General features: G+C 43.3%; 1 protein-coding gene across 2 annotated transcripts; it reads right to left on the bottom strand.

Moving 5' to 3' along the window:
* Positions 1-13140: 13140 nt before the first annotated feature.
* On the bottom strand, positions 13141-16764 carry LOC139565816 (E3 ubiquitin-protein ligase Hakai-like). Of its 2 annotated transcripts, none has more exons than XM_071386415.1 (6): positions 16672-16764; positions 15875-16042; positions 15629-15735; positions 15448-15531; positions 15258-15331; positions 13141-14464 (listed from the first exon to the last, which is right to left on the bottom strand). In XM_071386415.1, the coding sequence occupies exons 1-6, from the start codon at positions 16682-16684 to the stop codon at positions 13447-13449; spliced, it is 1464 nt and encodes a 487-aa protein (XP_071242516.1). In that variant the 5' UTR covers positions 16685-16764; the 3' UTR covers positions 13141-13446. The 2 variants fall into 2 exon arrangements, with proteins under 2 accessions (XP_071242516.1, XP_071242517.1); XM_071386416.1 differs by lacking the exon at positions 16672-16764 and adding an exon at positions 16651-16669.
* Positions 16765-17154: the final 390 nt, after the last annotated feature.

Here is a 17154-nt window from a genome sequence, read left to right as displayed (position 1 = left end):
ACACATGTTTAGCAGATGTTAATGCGAGTGTAGTGGAATGCGACAATGTAGTAATATCTAACAAGAAATCTAACAATTTCCCAACAACTACCTAATACACACAAATCTAAAGGGGTGAATGAGAATATGTACATGTAAGTATATGGATGAGCGATGGCCGAGCGGCATAGGCAAGGTGCAATAGATGGTATAAAATACAGTATATACATGTGATATGAGTAATGTAAGATATGTAAACATTATTAAAGTGGCATTATTTAGAATGCATTTTATAAAGTGACTAGTGATCCATTCATTAAAGTGGCCAGAGATTGGGTCTCAATGTAGGCAGCAGCCTCTCTGAGTTATTGATTGCTGTTTAGCAGTCTGATGGCCATGAGATAGAAGCTGTTTTTCAATCTCTCAGTCCCAGCTTTGATGCACCTGTACTGGCCTCGCCTTCTGGATGGCAGCGGTGTGAACAGGCAGTGGCTCGGGTGGTTGATGACCTTGATGATCATTTTGGCCTTCCTGTGACATCGGGTGCTGTAGGTGTCATGGAGGGCAGGTAGTTTGCCCCCGGTGACGCGTTGTGCAGAACGCACCACCCTCTGGAGAGCATCGCGGTTGAGGGCGGTGCAGTTGCCGTACCAGGCTGTGATACAGCCTGACAGGATGCTGTCGATTGTGCATCTGTAAAAGTTTGTCAGGGTTTTTGGTGACAAGCCAAATTTCTTCAGCCTCCTGAGGTTGAAGAGGCGCTGTTGCGCTTTCTTCACCACGCTGTCTGTGTGGGTGCACCATTTCAGTTTGTTTGTGATGTGTACACCAAGGAACTTAAAACTTTCCACCTTCTCCACTGCTGTCCCTTCAATGTGGAAAGGGGGGGGGCTCCCTCTGCTGTTTCCTGAAGTCCACAATCATCTTCCTTGTTTTGTTGACGTTGAGTGATTGGTTGTTTTCTTGACACCACACTCCGAGTGCCCTCACCTCCTCCCTGTAGGCTGTCTCGTCATTGTTGGTAGTGTTTCCTACCTTCACCACCTGGGGGTGGCCCGTCAGAAAGTACAGGACCCAAATGCACAGGGCGAGGTTGAGACCTAGGGCCTCCAGCTTGATGATGAGCTTGGGGGGTACTATGGTGTTGAATGCTGAGCTGTAGTCAATGAACAGCATTCTTACATAGGTATTCCTTTTGTCCAGATGGGATAGGGCAGTATGCAGTGTGATGGCGATTGCGTCGTCTGTGGACCTGTTGGAGCGGTATGCAAACTGAAGTGGGTCTAGGGTGGCCAGTAAGGTGGAGGTGATATGATCCTTGACTAGTCTCTCAAAGCACTTCATGATGACATAATGATTAGATACACTGAGTGTTCCATGACATAGAATGACCAGGTGAATCTAGGTGAAAACTATGATCCCTTATTGATGTCACCTGTTAAATCCACTTCAATCAGTGTCGATGAATGGGGAGGAGAAAGCTTGAATAAGGATTTTTAAGCCTTGAGACAGTTGAGACATGGATTGTGTACTGTATGTGTGCCATTCAGAGGGTGAATGGGCTAGACAAAATATTTAAGTGCCTTTGAACGGGGTATGGTAGTAGGTGCCAGGCGTACCGGTTTGTGTGTCAAGAACTGCAAAATAAATCCTGAGTGTATCAAGAATGGTCCACCACCCAAAGTACATCCAGTCAACTTGACACAACTGTGGGAAACATTGGAGCATCCCTGTGGAATGCTTTCGACACCTTGTAGAAAGGGAAAGGAGGATGCCTAGTCAAACCTGCCCTGAAGAATTGAGGCTGTTCTGAGGGCAAACAGTGTTCCTAATGTTTTGTACACTCAGTGTATGACTAATTCTCCAAGACAAATTCCCCCTCAGGGATAATAAAGTATATCATATCCTATAAGAGGAAGTGATGGAGACAGTGACAGTAGATCTCAGACTGTCTTCGGACATAAATTCAGTCCATATTATGTGCGTTATCAGGTCATTCATTTGGAGATGAAGACTGCTGGACATTTTTATTGAGCACATTAGTCATATGGATATTCCTCTCAGTAAAACAACCTTGGAGTTTAAGGACAGTTTGTTCGGGGAAAATTCATGTAACTGGCAGTAGGAGTTGTGATTCCGAAGAAATGGAATTGAAGAAGTGAAACTAGATCAATTGTAGTCTACTATTTTTTTTATTCCTAAAGTAAATGGAATATAAGGATCTGATAAACCTAAAAGAGAAAAGTGGCTACTATAGGTAGTTTACATCCAATCCTACAGGAAATGGATGATTTGAAGTGTGTGTTCCTAGAGTCATTGGAATATCATTCCAGTGTTTATCAATAACGTACAGCAACATTTGCAACAAAGTGGAAGCTGTTTGTATATTCTGTCACATAGTACTGTAGTACAGCGTCCATAGCCATGGGAAGTAGGGGTGCTGGGGGTGCTGGGGGTGCGGCAGCACCGTACCCAACAAATTACTAATGATATTAGCAATGGGCTAATGATATTTATTTTACTAAAAGCCTACTTATAACCTATTGTCACGGATCCCTCCGGAACTGTGTCATTACGCACACCTGGTCTCTATTCCCATTGATTAGTAATTGTATAAGTGTGCCCTTTGTTCACCATTGTCCTGTCGATTATTGTTACAATGTCCGTTGGTCGTGTGAGTAACTGTGCTGTGTTGTTTTGGCTTTCATGCCACTTGTAATGTGCAGATGATTACGGGTCTCGTCCCGTGTGGTATCATTGTGCGCCCTGTGTATTTTTTTGAGGTACTCCTCGCTCTTTTGTTTGGGTTTCAACCCTGTGTTTTGTATACGTGTTTGTTTGGTCGTCGTCCCCGTGCCTTTAGATGGCACGCTGTAATTTGGGTCAATAAAAACCCCTGTTATGCATTCCTGCGCCTGTCTCCCGATCCCATTATATCAACGTGACAGAATAATCAACCCTTAAGGGAGACTGCGGGAATGGCCCTATCTTAAACTAAATATGGAGCCCACAATTAAAAAGACTGACCAAACTTAATTTAGCCAACAAAAATGTCTCAATAGAATGAAACAAAACACATTTACCATATTTAAACAACTGGTTTAGATTAATAAATAGGCTACATTAATAACAATAAAATACAATAATGATTAAAAACCATAATAAATTATACATTTTGGACTGACCAATGTAGATATTTTCAAATACATGCAACTTAAAAGTAACATATCACAACATTTCCATTTGAAATCTTTTGTACATCAGAGCAACCTTGAGGGAATCTTATTTGAGTCAGAAAAGGATGTTCATATGATAGGTAAGATATACAAAACCTTGAAGAGAGCATATCCAACTGACAATCTCAGTCAGTTGTCAGCTAGAAGGCCGGTATCGCCGCAGCTGCCGAACCTGCTGCTGGTAAACGCCCTTCACTCCTCAACCCCGGAATTGTCTCGTCATCATTACACACACCTGGTTCCAATCCCCAGTTTACCACGGTTAATACTCCCTCTGTCATTTGTCTTTGTCGGTCATTGTAAATGTTGCTTGTTTTCCTGAGAGGAATCTCTACTACTATTTCCTGGGCACTTTATTATTTTGCACTTTGGGTTTTGTCCTGTTTTTATATATAAATATATATATATATAAACAGTTGAAGTCGGAAGTTTACATACACCATAGCCAAATACATTTAAACTCAGTTTTTCACAATTCCTGAAATGTTATCCTCGTAAAAATTCCCTGTCTTAGGTCAGTTAGGATCACCACTTTATTTTAAGAATGTGAAATGTCAGAATAATAGTGGAGAGAATTATTTATTTCAGCTTTCATTTCTTTCATCACATTCCCAGTGGGTCAGAAGTTTACATACACTCAATTAGTATTTGGTAGCATTGCCTTTAAATTGTTTAACTTGGGTCAAACGTTTCGGGTAGCTTTCCACAAGCTTCCCACAATAAGTTGGGTAAATTTTGGCCCATTCCTCCGGACAGAGCTGGTGTAACTGAGTTAAGATTGTAGGCCTCCTTGCTCGCTCCTTCCTCAGTTCTGCCCACAAATGTTCTATAGGATTGAGGTCAGGGCTTTGTGATGGCCACTCTAATACCTTGACTTTGTTGTCCTTAAGCCATTTTGTATATAGATACTTTTGTATCTGTTTCCTCCAGCATCTTCACAAGGTCCTTTGCTGTTGTTCTGCGATTGATTTGCACTTTTCGCACCAAAGTAAATTATTCTCTAGGAGACAGAACGCGTCTCCTTCCTGAGCGGTATGACGGCTGTGTGGTCCCATTGTGTTTATACTTGCGTACTATTGTTTGTACAGATGAACGTGGTACCTTCAGGCGTTTGGAAATTGCTCCCAAGGATGAACCAGACTTGTGGAGGTCTACAATTGTTTTTCTGATATCTTGGCTGATTTCTTTTGATTTTCCCATGATGTCAAGCAAAGAGGCAGTGAGTTGGAAGGTACGCCTTGAAATACAATGCAATCTAAGTGTCATATGATCTGTCACATGATCTCAGTATATATACAGCTTTTCTGAAAGGCCCCAGAGTCTGCAACACCACTAAGCAAGTGGCACTATGAAGACCAAGGAGCTCTCCAGACAGTTCAGGGACAAAGTTGTGGAGAAGTACAGATCAGGGTTGGCTTCTAAAAATATATCTGAAACTTTGAACATCCCACGGACCACCATTAAATCCATTATTAAAAAATGGAAAGAATATGGCACCACAACAAACCTGCCAAGAGAGGGCCGTCCACCAAAACTCACGGACCAGGCAAGGAGGGCATTAATCAGAGAGGCAACAAAGAGACCAAAGATGACCCTGAAGGAGCTGCAAAGCTCCACAGCGGAGACTGGAGTATCTGTCCATATGACCACTTTAAGCCGTACACTCCACAGAGCTGGGCTTTACGGAAGAGAGACAAGAAAAAAGTAATTGCTTAAAGCAAAAATAAGCAAAAACGTACCAAATACAGGGAAATTCTTGAGGGAAACCTGTTTCAGTCTTCCAAAGATTTGAGACTGGGATGGAGGTTCACCTTCCAGCAGGACAATGACCCTAAGCATACTGCTAAAGCAACACTTGAGTGGTTTAATTATGGGGAAACATTTCAATGTCTTGGAATGGCCTAGTCAAAGCCCAGACCTCAATCCAATTGAGAATCTGTGGTATGACTTAAAGATTGCTGTACACCAGCGGAACCCATCCAACTTGAAGGAGCTGGAGCAGTTTTGCTAGATGTGCAAAGCTTATAGAGACATACCCCAAGAGACTTGCAGCTGTAATTGCTGAAATAGGTGGCTCTACAAAGTATTGACTTTTAGGGGGTGAATAGTTATGCATGCTCAAGTTTTCATTTTTTTTGTCTTCTTTTTTTGTTTGTTACACAATAAAAAATGTTTTGCATCTTCAAATTGTTAGGCATGTTGTGTAAATCAAATGAAACAAACCCACCAAAAATGTATTTTAATTCCAGGTTGTAAGGAAAAAAAATAGGAAAAATGCCAAAGGGGTGAATACTTTCGCAAGCCACTGTACCTTCGTAGTTACTGTCACGACCTGCCGGGGGAGTGGGCTGCGTTTCTGCCTTAGGCAGAATATGCACAAAACTCCCTCCGTCACTCCTCCACTAACCTCACACCATTTCAGTGTGTTCTAGGGTATCAGCCGGCCCTGGCACCCAGGCACCAGAGTCAGATCGAGGCTCCTACAGTGGACGATTGGTTCCCGAGCGCCAAGAAGGTATGGAACACAGCGCACACCCATCTCCAGCGCGTCGTCCTCCGGCAGAAGGCGCAGGCCGATCGTCACCTAAGTGTGGCCTCAGTCTTTCACCCCGGTGACAGGGTCTGGCTTTCCACGAAGCTGAGCCCGCGCTTTGAGGGGCCATTCAAAGTCCTGAGGAGAGTCAATGAAATGACGTACAGATTACAGCGCCCCGTCAATTATCGTATCTCACTCTCATTTCATGTATCTCTCTTCAGGCCGGTAGCAGCTGGTCCTACTACTCCTCTCTACACTTGTGACACCATGCTTTCAGGGAACGCTGTAAAGTCAAAAAATTATGGGTGACGCTAGAAAGTTGGCTGTCAGAAGTATTACAATGTAAATGTACCTTTAGTCAGTCTGTCTGCATATTTCAAGACATATAGGGGTTGTGAGATACACAATCGTCTGGACGATTCTCCTCTCATCACCCATCTTGAAAAAACGTACACAAAAAAACCTGGAAATCAATCAATCCGCCATCATTTACAAAATGGAAAAAATCGAATGTAACAATGTGTGCTGAGAGTCAAAACTATGAAATAACACATATGGAATCATGTAGTAACCACATTTTTTTTTAACAAATCTAAATATAGTTCAATGACAGCTTTGCACAATCTGCAGAGCTGGGAAGGTTGTATCCCCATATATATAAACTCAGCAAAAAAAGAAACATCATCTCACTGTAAACTGCATTTATTTTCAGCAAACTTAACATGTGTATATATTTCTATGAACATAACAAGATTCAACATCTGAGACATAAACTGAACAAGTTCCACAGACATGTGACTAACAGAAATGGAATAATGTGTCCCTGAACAAAGGGGGGGTCAAAATCAAAAGTAACAGTCAGTATCTGGTGTGGCCACCAGCTCCATTAAGTGCTGCAGTGCATCTCCTCATGGACTGCACCAGATTTGCCAGTTCTTGCTGTGAGATGTTACCCCACGCTTTCACTAAGGCACCTGCAAGTTCCCGGACATTTCTGGGGGGAATGGCCCTAGCCCTCACCCTCCAATCCAACAGGTCCCAGACGTGCTCAATGGGATTGAGATCCGGGCTCTTCGCTGGCTATGGCAGAACACTGACATTCCTGTCTTGCAGGAAATCACGCACAGAACGAGCAGTATGGCTGGTGGCATTGTCATGCTGGAGGGTCATGTCAGGATCAGCCTGTAGGAAGGGTACCACATGAGAGAGGAGGATGTCTTCCCTGTAACGCACAGCGTTGAGATTGCCTGCAATGACAACAAGCTCAGTCCGATGATGCTGTGACACACCGCCCCAGACCATGACGGACCCTCCACCTCCAAATCGATCCCACTCCAGAGTACAGGTCTAGGTGTAACGCTCATTCCTTCGACGATAAATGCGAATCCGACCATCACCCCTGGTGAGACAAAACCGTGACTCGTCAGTGAAGAGAACTTTTTGCCAGTCCTGTCTGGTCAAGTGGGTTTGTGCCCATAGGCGACGTTGTTGCCGGTGATGTCTGGTGAGGATCTGCCTTACAACAAGCCTACAAGCGCTCAGTCCAGCCTCTCTCAGCCTATTGCGGACAGTCTGAGCACTGATGGAGCGATTGTGCATTCCTGGTGTAACTCGGGCAGTTGTTGCAATCCTGTACCTGTCCCGCAGGTGGGATGTTCGGATGTACCAATCCTGTGCAGGTGTTGTTACATGTGGTCTGCCACTGCGAGGATGATCAGCTGTCCGTCATGTCACCCTGTAGCGCTGTCTTAGGCAATTTATTGCTCTGGTCACATCTGCAGTCCTCATGCCTCCTTGCAGCATGCCTAAGGCACGTTCATGCAGATGAGCAGGGACCCTGGGCATCTTTCTTTTGGTGTTTTTCAGTCAGTAGAAAGGCCTCTTTAGTGTCCTAAGTTTTCATAACTGTGACCTTAATTACCTACCATCTGTAAGCTGTTAGTGTCTTAACGACCGTTCCACAGGTGCATGTTCATTAATTGTTTATGGTTCATTGAACAAGCATGGGAAACAGTGTTTACACCCTTTACAATGAAGATCTGTGAAGTTATTTGGATTTTTACGAATTATCTTTGAAAGACAAGGTCCTGAAAAAGGGACGTTTCTTTTTTTTTGCATAATTTTGCATAATAATTTAAAAATCGAAATGTTTAATCCCGCATCGTTTTGTGTATCAGTTCATGTGCCATGGAATCGATAGGTCGAAAATCTCTTCCCAACAATTTTGCAATCTATATGCCACAGCTGTCAATTTTTTGGTCCTTAAATGAAACTGTTATCTATTTTTATTTATCACAATTTTATTTATCCAATTATGGTCTTTAATGCAGTGTCGACAGACAAGTTCCTTATCTTTTCCCATTTTCACTTGCCTCTTCCATTTGTGCGGTAAGGCTACAAATAGTTGGTTGTAATTTTGGGTAGAGCAGACATTTCCATTTTTGTTAGCTGCACGTGTGAAATAACTCCATCAGTCCTATTTATTATATAATTTTAAAATATTATACTTAAAAAAAAATTTTTTATCAAAAGTTATGTTTTTTTTTTTAAATCAGCTGCATGTACTTTGATGATGAGATGAAGACGTTCATGTTCTTCCGTACTTCATTACGCCATGCTACTGGAGAAACGGACAGATCATTCACAGGACATGCATAAGTTAAGGCAGGAACCTCAAGCATAACGTATTACTTCACAATATGTAGCGTTAATGACACAATAGGGAATTGTGTGTACACAAAGGTCTTTCGGTCACACTATGTTCAGACTCCACTCTTTGTCATTCAGGTGACAGACTGAAGGGTCTGGAAAGGTCAGAGCTCATAGGTTGTTGACCCCGAAGCAATTGAATGTAATTACAGGCATATAGATAGATCTTAATGGTTAATAATGACAAGTAATAATCAAAGACTAATGTGCTAACGTAGTGAGTAATGATTGGACTGGCTTGTAGATCTCATAAAGGACAGGCTAAATATGCACGCCATGCTTGACATGATGATTAATATGATGATGTGCTGATATTGCACTGCTAATACCTGTATACTTGCCTTTTGTATGCTTTCTTCCAAACTGAATACAAATAAAAATGCAACATGCAACAATTTCAAATAGTTTGCTGAGTTAAATTAATTAATTAGGCCCTAATCTATGGATTTCACATGACTAGGCAGGGGAGCAACCATGGGTGGGCCTGGGAGGCCATAGGTCCACCCACTTGGGAGCCAGGCAGACCCACTGGGGAGCCAGGCCCATCCAATCAGAATGAGTTTTTCCCTACGAAAGGGCTTTATTATGGACAGAATTACTCCTCTGTGGTTTGCGGTTGTGAAGCCGGTTGGATGTACTGCCAAATTCTATAAAAGGATGTTGACGGCGGCTTATGGTAGAGAAATTAACATTACATTCTCTGGCAACAGCTCTGGTGGACGTTCCTGCAATCAGCATGCCAACATCTCAGCACCCCCTGCAGCAACTTGCCCCCCCCCCCCCCCCCCCCTCCGCTCCTCCTTCACCCAAATGCAGACAGCTGATGTTCTGAAAGAGATGCAAAATCTGGATCCCTACAAATCAGCTGGGCTAGACAATCTGGACCCTCTCTTTCTAAAATTATCTGCCGAAATTGTTGCAACCCCTATTACTAGCCTATTCAACCTCTCTTTCGTATCGTCTGAGATACGACCAGCTCGCTGCCGCGGTCATCCCCCTCTTCAAAGGGGGAGACACTCTAGACCCAAACTGTTATAGACCTATATCCATCCTGCCCTGCCTTTCTAAAATCTTCGAAAGCCAAGTTAATAAACAGATCATTGACCATTTCGAATCCCACCGTACCTTCTCCACTATGCAATCTGGTTTCCGAGCTGGTCATGGGTGCACCTCAGCCACGCTCATGGTCCTAAACGATTTCATAACCGCCATTGATAAAAGACAGTACTGTGCAGCCGTCTTCATCGACCTGGCCAAGGCTTTCGACTCTGTCAATCACCGCATTCTTATCGGCAGACTCAATAGCCTTGGCTTCTCAAATGACTGCCTCGCCTGGTTCACCAACTACTTCTAAGATAGAGTTCAGTGTGTCAAATCGGAGGGCCTGTTGTCCGGACCTCTGGCGGTCTCTATGGGGGTGCCACAGGGTTCAATTCTTGGGCCGACTCTTTTCTCTGTATATATCAATGATGTCGCTCTTGTTGCTGCTGGTGATTCTCTGATCCACATCTACGAAGACGACACCATTCTGTATACATCAGGCCCTTCTTTGGACACTGTGCTAACTAACCTCCAAACAAGCTTCAACGCCATACAACACTCCTTCCGTGGCCTCCAACTGCTTTTAAATGCTAGTAAAACTAAGTGCATGCTCTTCAACCGATTGCTGCCCGCACCCTCCCGCCCGACTAGCATCACTACTCTGGATGGTTCTGACCTAGAATATGTGGACAACTACAAATACCTAGGTGTCTGGTTATACTATAAACTCTCCTTCCAGACTCACATTAAGCATCTCCAATCCAAAATTAAATATAGAATCGTCTCCCTATTTCACAACAAAGCCTCCTTCACTCATGCCACCAAACATAACCTTGTAAAACCGACTATCCTACCGATCCTTGACTTCGGCGATGTCAATTACAAAATAGCCCCCAACACTCTACTCAGCAAACTGGATGTAGTCTATCACAGTGCCATCCGTTTTATCACCAAAGCCCCATATACTACCCACCACTGCGACCTGTATGCTCTCGTTGGCTGGCCCTCAATACATATCCGTCGCCAAACCCACTGTCTCCAGATTATCAAATAAGTCTTTGCTAGGTAAAGCCCCACCTTATCTCAGCTCACTGGTCACCATAGCAACACCCACCCGTAGCACGCGCTCCAGCAGGTATATTGCACTGGTCATCACCAAAGCCAACACTTCCTTTGGCAGCCTTTCCTTCCAGTTCTCTGCTGCCAATGACTGGAACGAATTGCAAAAATCTCTGAAGCTGGAGTCTTATATCTCCCTCTCTAACTTTAAGCATCAGCTGTCAGAGCAGCTTACCGATCACTGTACCCGTACACAGCCAATCTGTAAATAGCACACCCGACTACCTCATCCCCATATTATTACTTACCCTCTTGCTCTTTTGCACCCCAGTATCTCTACTTGCACATCACTCCAGTATTAATGCTAAATTGTAATTATTTTTGCCTCTATGGCCTATTTATTGCTTACCTCCCTACTCTTCTACATTTGCACACACTGTACATGGATCTTTCTATTTGTATTTTATTTTGTGTTATTGACTGTGCGTTTGTTTATGTGTAACTCTGTGTTGTTGTTTTTGTCGCACTGCTTTGCTTTATCTTGACCAGGTCGCAGTTGTAAATGAGAACTTGTTCTCAACTTGCCTACCTGGTTAAATAAAGGTGAAATAAAAAAATAAATTGCACAGTCCCTCAACTTGAGACATCTGTGGCATTGTGTTGTGTGACAAAACTGCACATTTTGGAGTGGCCTTTTACTGTCCCCAGCACAATGGTCGAGCTGTAATGGTCGAGCTGTAATGGTCGAGCTGTTTCATCAGCTTCTTGATATGCCACACCTGTCAAGTGGATGGATTATCTTCATAAAGGAGAAATGCTCACTAACAAGGATGCAAAAAAATTTGTCCACAACATTTTTGAGAAATAAGCTTTTATTTCAACTCATTAAACACGCGACCAACACATTACATGTTGCGTTTATATTTTTGTTCGGTGTAAATACCAGACACACATGTAGTTTTACTACTCTTGATAAATCCAATCCTGTATTATCAACATGTTTACTCAGTTATAACTCTGTTGGCTTTCTCAGTGGAAAGGTACAAAACAATACAATGCACTTCAGGTAGCCTGGTGGTAAGGAGCGTTGGGCCAGTAACTAAAAGGTTGTAGGATGAATCGCCAAGCTGACAAGGTAAAATCCCTAATTGCTCCAGGGTCGCTGTCAATAATGGCTGATCCCCTGGCTGTGGCCCCACTCTCAGTGGGAGAGGAATATGCAGAAAATCAATTTCACACCTGTGCAGGTTACCCACTTGTACATACAGTGAAACAGGACTATATAAGCACCCCTTAATTATTAACTTTGATTGAACAAAAGAGTCTGTCTCTGAATGAAGTCATCAGCAAGTGTCCAACATTAATTGGAAGTTCTATCCTCTTGCTGGGGACGAGCTTGATAACAGCGTCTATTCTTCTGCGAACCGAGAGTCATGGAATTTCGGGAGGGAAGATCTGACAGAGAGCTCATTATTTTAGCAACAATAAGGTTCCGAAATGTGAAATCAATCAAAGTGATGTAAACAAGTATGCTATAATGGTCGATTTGAAACCCAAAACCTGTTACTTTTTTTCATTTAGCAGACACTCTAATCCAGAGCGATTTACAGTAGTGAGTGCATACATTTTCATATTTGTCCCCCATGGGAATCAAACCCACAACTCTGGTGTTGCAAGCAACATGTTCTACCAACAGAGCCATTGTTATAGGCTGATTCCAGATGTTTGTTTATTAATAATGTGAAGACCAATTAGTGGGAAGTATTGGAGTCAACATGGGCGAGCATTCTTGTGGAACACTTGCCACCTTGTAGAGTCCATGCCCTGACAAATTGAGGCTGTTCTGAAGGCAAAGGGGGGTGGAACTCAATATTAGGAAGGTGTTCCTAATGTTTTGTACACTCAGTGTATACTTCTGTGTAGCAAAGCCATTTTTTATGGACATAAAATAAAGTTGCTTATTTTCAAATAGCCTCAAAAATCCTCGGTATCAACAAAGCAAATACTCCACAGCAAAACACTACTAGTAGCTAGATATCATTTTAGTAGCAGAATACTCCCCTGACGCATTTGCTAGGGAGGGTGACATCAAATAGCCCACTGCAACACCCATGCAGGATAACACAGTCGAGTCATAAATGTTAGTAAAATTATTTTTCATAAAGTAATCTTGGGGTTTTGTCCTTGACACAATTACAGTGCCACCCCTCTCAAAATGTATTTATTTTCTCCCAGCAGCTATCTTCTCTTTTATCGCACATAACTAGGGCCATGTTTTGGTCAATCATGTCACATGACCTAGATTTCTACTTTTATTTTAAGGTCTTTTCAGAAATGAGAATTAGAAAAAAACAATTAAGCAATTGTCTGAAGTATGGTGCTGTACCATCTGACATAAAAAGGGGGACAGTTTGATGAAAAAGCTTTAAATAAAAGGTTAAAATCCATGTCATGTGATTAACCAAAACACAGGGCTCCCTCCACAAACAATGTCAAATTTTAGATCATACACTGCCCCCTACTGATATGGATGAAACCGTTTCCACAACTAATAATATTGAAAAATAATGAGATGTAACGCTTTGTTAGAAAATATTTATTGAGACGTCATCAAAACAAAATTTTTCAAGATACAACAATGTCCATTGGAGACAAATACAGGAGCGATTCAAATGTATCGTTGCTCATTTGACAGTCCAAAAGGTTCATATCAATAAAAGTGAACAGCTACATACATACATTCACCATAGACTAGTCTCTTTAAAGTGTTTCCATAGACATTACAGTCATACAGAACCCAGAGACTCATGTTCACATTATTCAACCCAGTGGAGAGGAATAGGGACAAGTCAAACAATGCCCCTGACTTTGGGGGGAGGTGAGAGTTTACTGATAATAAGGGCGGTAGCGGGACTGATCGGGGTGATGGGGTCCAGGCATCTGGCCCTGAGGTGGGGGGCCCTGCATCCTTGGAGGAGGAGGCCCTCTAGGGGCAGGCCACATCCCAGGGCTCAGACCCCCTTGCTGGTTAAAAGGGGGACTGAGTGTGCCCTGGTCCTCAGGGAACTGCTGCATGGAGTTAGGGTTGTAGTGGTGGGGAGGGGGGGCGTTGACTGGAGGACCACCGTGTTGAGGTGGGGGGCCTGGAGGAGGGTGGTTCATGTAGGGAGGCATCTGACCCATGATGTGTCCTGGCGGGGGGGTAATGGGAGGGGGTGCGTTAGACATAGGCGGGGGAGGGCCAGCCTGGTTGTAGACCATGTGGGGTGTCCCAGAGCCCTGGGGCGGGTGCTGCATGGGGTGGTTGATGGGTGGAGGGGGAGGAGGTGGAGGGCCGTAGTGCTGTTGCGGTGGTGCCATCATGTGGTGTGGGTGGGACACTACAGGCTGACCAGGGTAGTCCCCAGGGTGGTGGTGTGGGGGTGGAGCAGGGCCCGGGCCAGGAGGGAGAGGGTCACGGGAGGAAGAGGTGGAGGAAGAACCGGAGTCATCCTGGATTGGCACGGTGATGAGGTTGCTGCGTGCGCGTGTAGTTACGGTGGCAATGCGGAAGGTCTCCTGGGAAAGAGGAGGTGCATCATGGGAAGCCGGTGGTGGCTGACCGTAGGGGTCATGACCCCCGTGTTGGAGAGGGGGCGGGAGGTGCCCTTGGGCCTTGGGCAGGTGAGGCGGGGGCACACGGAAGCGGTCAGGGACCTCTGTGGATGGGGGAAGGTGCAAGGCATCCTGGCGGCTTGCCAAAGCCTTGGCTGCCCTCATGTGGCGGTGGTTGATGTGGGCTTGCAGGTCACGCTGGGAAAGGTAGGTGCGCTTGCAACCCTTCACAATGCTGCACATGTAGAGGGAGCCCCGCAGACACTGTTCGATGCGCTGGACCGAGTCTGTGCAGCTGAAGAGCTGCATACTAAACAACATAAAAGGTTTAGTTAGTAAGTGCAGTCAGCAACCACACAGCAACCACATATGCAGATGGTCAAAATAATTTAGAACAGCCAAATTGGTATAGATGACATCACACATGCCTTCAAGCTTTATCTTCTACCGAAACCAATCAGGTGGTTGTTCGACAAAACGAAGCGCCGGACGTCATTGATCATGTGCTTCTGATAAAGTGATATAAGCCTCGGCACACTGTTTCGAAGCAAACTGCTTAGCGACTTTGATGCATGCCCCGGGGCTCCGGTATCAAACGTAACGTCACTAGACACGGCTGTCGGAGTAAAAAAATAAATAAATGAAATACTCCAGTCTGAACTTAAACAACTACAACCAGTTAGAACGTGTGTAGAAATGATAATGAACATACTTTAAAAAATATATAATTGAATCTCTTTATTATTTTTGTTCAATCAAAGTATTTTTTTTATATAGCTATTAGCAGAGCTATTTAGCAGATCTGGGTGATTTTGTGGTCTCAAACAAGTGAGCTTATTAACATTATTCATCAAGAATATAGGACTTTTTTTTTTAAATTATTGACAATGAAAAATGTGGGAATGTTTTTCTCTTGTCATATAATTGCTACCTTTACTATCAATATAGCATTCAAAATATTTTCTCAGATTGCATTAGGGATATTTTTTGTTTCACAATTGGGTTGCGACTGAGACAACCTGGTTGAATTTGGGTCCAGAGGCAAAACCAGTTGAGAACCACTGCACTAGTGGGTAGGTTAAAAATAAAAGTCAAGAGCTTACCCTGGGCACATCTTGTCTCCCTTCTTCTCGTGGAGCAACGCACACTCATAACAGAACACATGCTTGCATGGAATCTGGTGAGTTAATACAGATAACATTATAAGCTGCTGCACTCATAGCCTCTTACTATAAAAAAAAATAATTAAGAGACACATAACACACTATGTAAAACGTGATCGAAGAGACATACCATGCGTCCATAGATCCTTATGGGCAGACCACACTTGTCACAAAAGTGTGCTGGAATGTCATCCTTTTCACCTATCAAATTCAACTGTGGGGAAAAGACCAAGAGGTCTATGACAAAGTAATGATGTAGGTGGAATGCATTCCTGCACCCCCCTCCACCACAATAGAAATTGAAACACTACCTTAAAGTCCCAAAACATTTGCTGGGGGAACCTCCGTTGACTTGCAAACACATCCCCAGCCTTGGTACCACAATCGAACCTCTCCTCTTGCTTGAAGCTAAAACTCTCTAGAAACACAGATATGTTGCCTTACAGTAGTCCCATATGAAAGCTTGCTTCTATGACCTAGCAACAGGTTTCCCCATCCCAATCCTAGCCCTTGGAAATTAAAACAACGAGATGAGAAAGCACTTGTGGCTGGCTAACCTTCATCCCCAGCCTGGGGTTTGGAGGGCTGCCTGCCCATGGGTCTTTGTGTCCGGGTAGCAGGTTTGCTCCTGATGGTTGGTTTGGAGATGAGTTTGATGGGGATGCGTCTGCGGACATCAGGGCCCCCAAGACTCCCCGAGCCGTCCGTGCCTTGCAGGTCATTGTCTGTGGGGGGAACGATGGTTCATTCAAAATGTCAGTGACCAGAGTCAGTCATCTGCTAGCAAGCGAACATTTACATGGTACTTCCTACTAGCATTGACACTAAGTTGACAATCCACAGGTGATCAAAACCACGATAGTTTAGCAAAGCGCTAGTGTTTCATTTTAGCCAACGCTAACATTGTCTGGAGTTTCAGAAGTTGATGGGAGAATGCAAACCTTAGCAGGCACATAGTCTAAGCTACAAACATAGCATTATTTATTCTGAATATGTTGTCAAGGTTAGAGTACTGTCCTGACAATTTAAGTTATTAGCTTAGCACTGGCAGATCAACTCCAACCGCCACTATTCTAAAAGTATAGCTTAGCTAGCTACTACTGTAGCAACACAGATCTGTGGACGCTAACGCTAGCAATATATTAGCTCTTTAGCTAGCAGTGGGCTGGCAACGAGAGGTTGCTACAAGGCCGCAAATTTTGTACTTTAAACACTCCACTGATAATACTTGTAAAGTATAATTGAATATGAATACGTTTGAAAATTTAATCTATTTCGCTGTGTATCAAGTTAAATCTACTGATAGACAAATAAAACTAAAATACAGCTGAACCTGGAGTCATTTGTCGCTTACCACTTTGGTCCATAATTCACCGCAATGCAGTATGGGAAAGTATAATAAAAGGGGAGGAGTTGAGTTCAACCACTGAGGGGATGTCACCAGCACCACAGCCAAAGTCACAAACCCCGCCCATTTCTACAATTGACCTTTTTAAAATCTTAAACCTAACCTCAACCCTAACCACACTAACATTATGCTTAACCTTAAATTAAGACCAAAAAGCAAATTTTTGTATTTTTTCGAATTATTTTTATTTTTATTAACAACAAATCAATACAGGAAGTACATGTGGAAACACAAGTATATATAAATAATATACAAAGGACAATTGGACTAAGGGGTACAATAATCACATTACACAAGGACCTTAAGGGACATACATACACTTATAATTCTAAAAGCTTTTTTGTTAGTATAGTATATAATTGTCTTAAAATACAGTTCAATTTATTTTTGTAAGGTAAGAAATGTGGTGTTTTGTTTGTAAATTTACAT

The sequence above is a fragment of the Salvelinus alpinus genome, chromosome 37 (genome assembly GCF_045679555.1).
Source record: "Salvelinus alpinus chromosome 37, SLU_Salpinus.1, whole genome shotgun sequence".
NCBI classification, from domain to species: Eukaryota; Metazoa; Chordata; class Actinopteri; order Salmoniformes; family Salmonidae; genus Salvelinus; species Salvelinus alpinus.
This window is presented reverse-complemented; position numbering and strand designations above follow the sequence as displayed.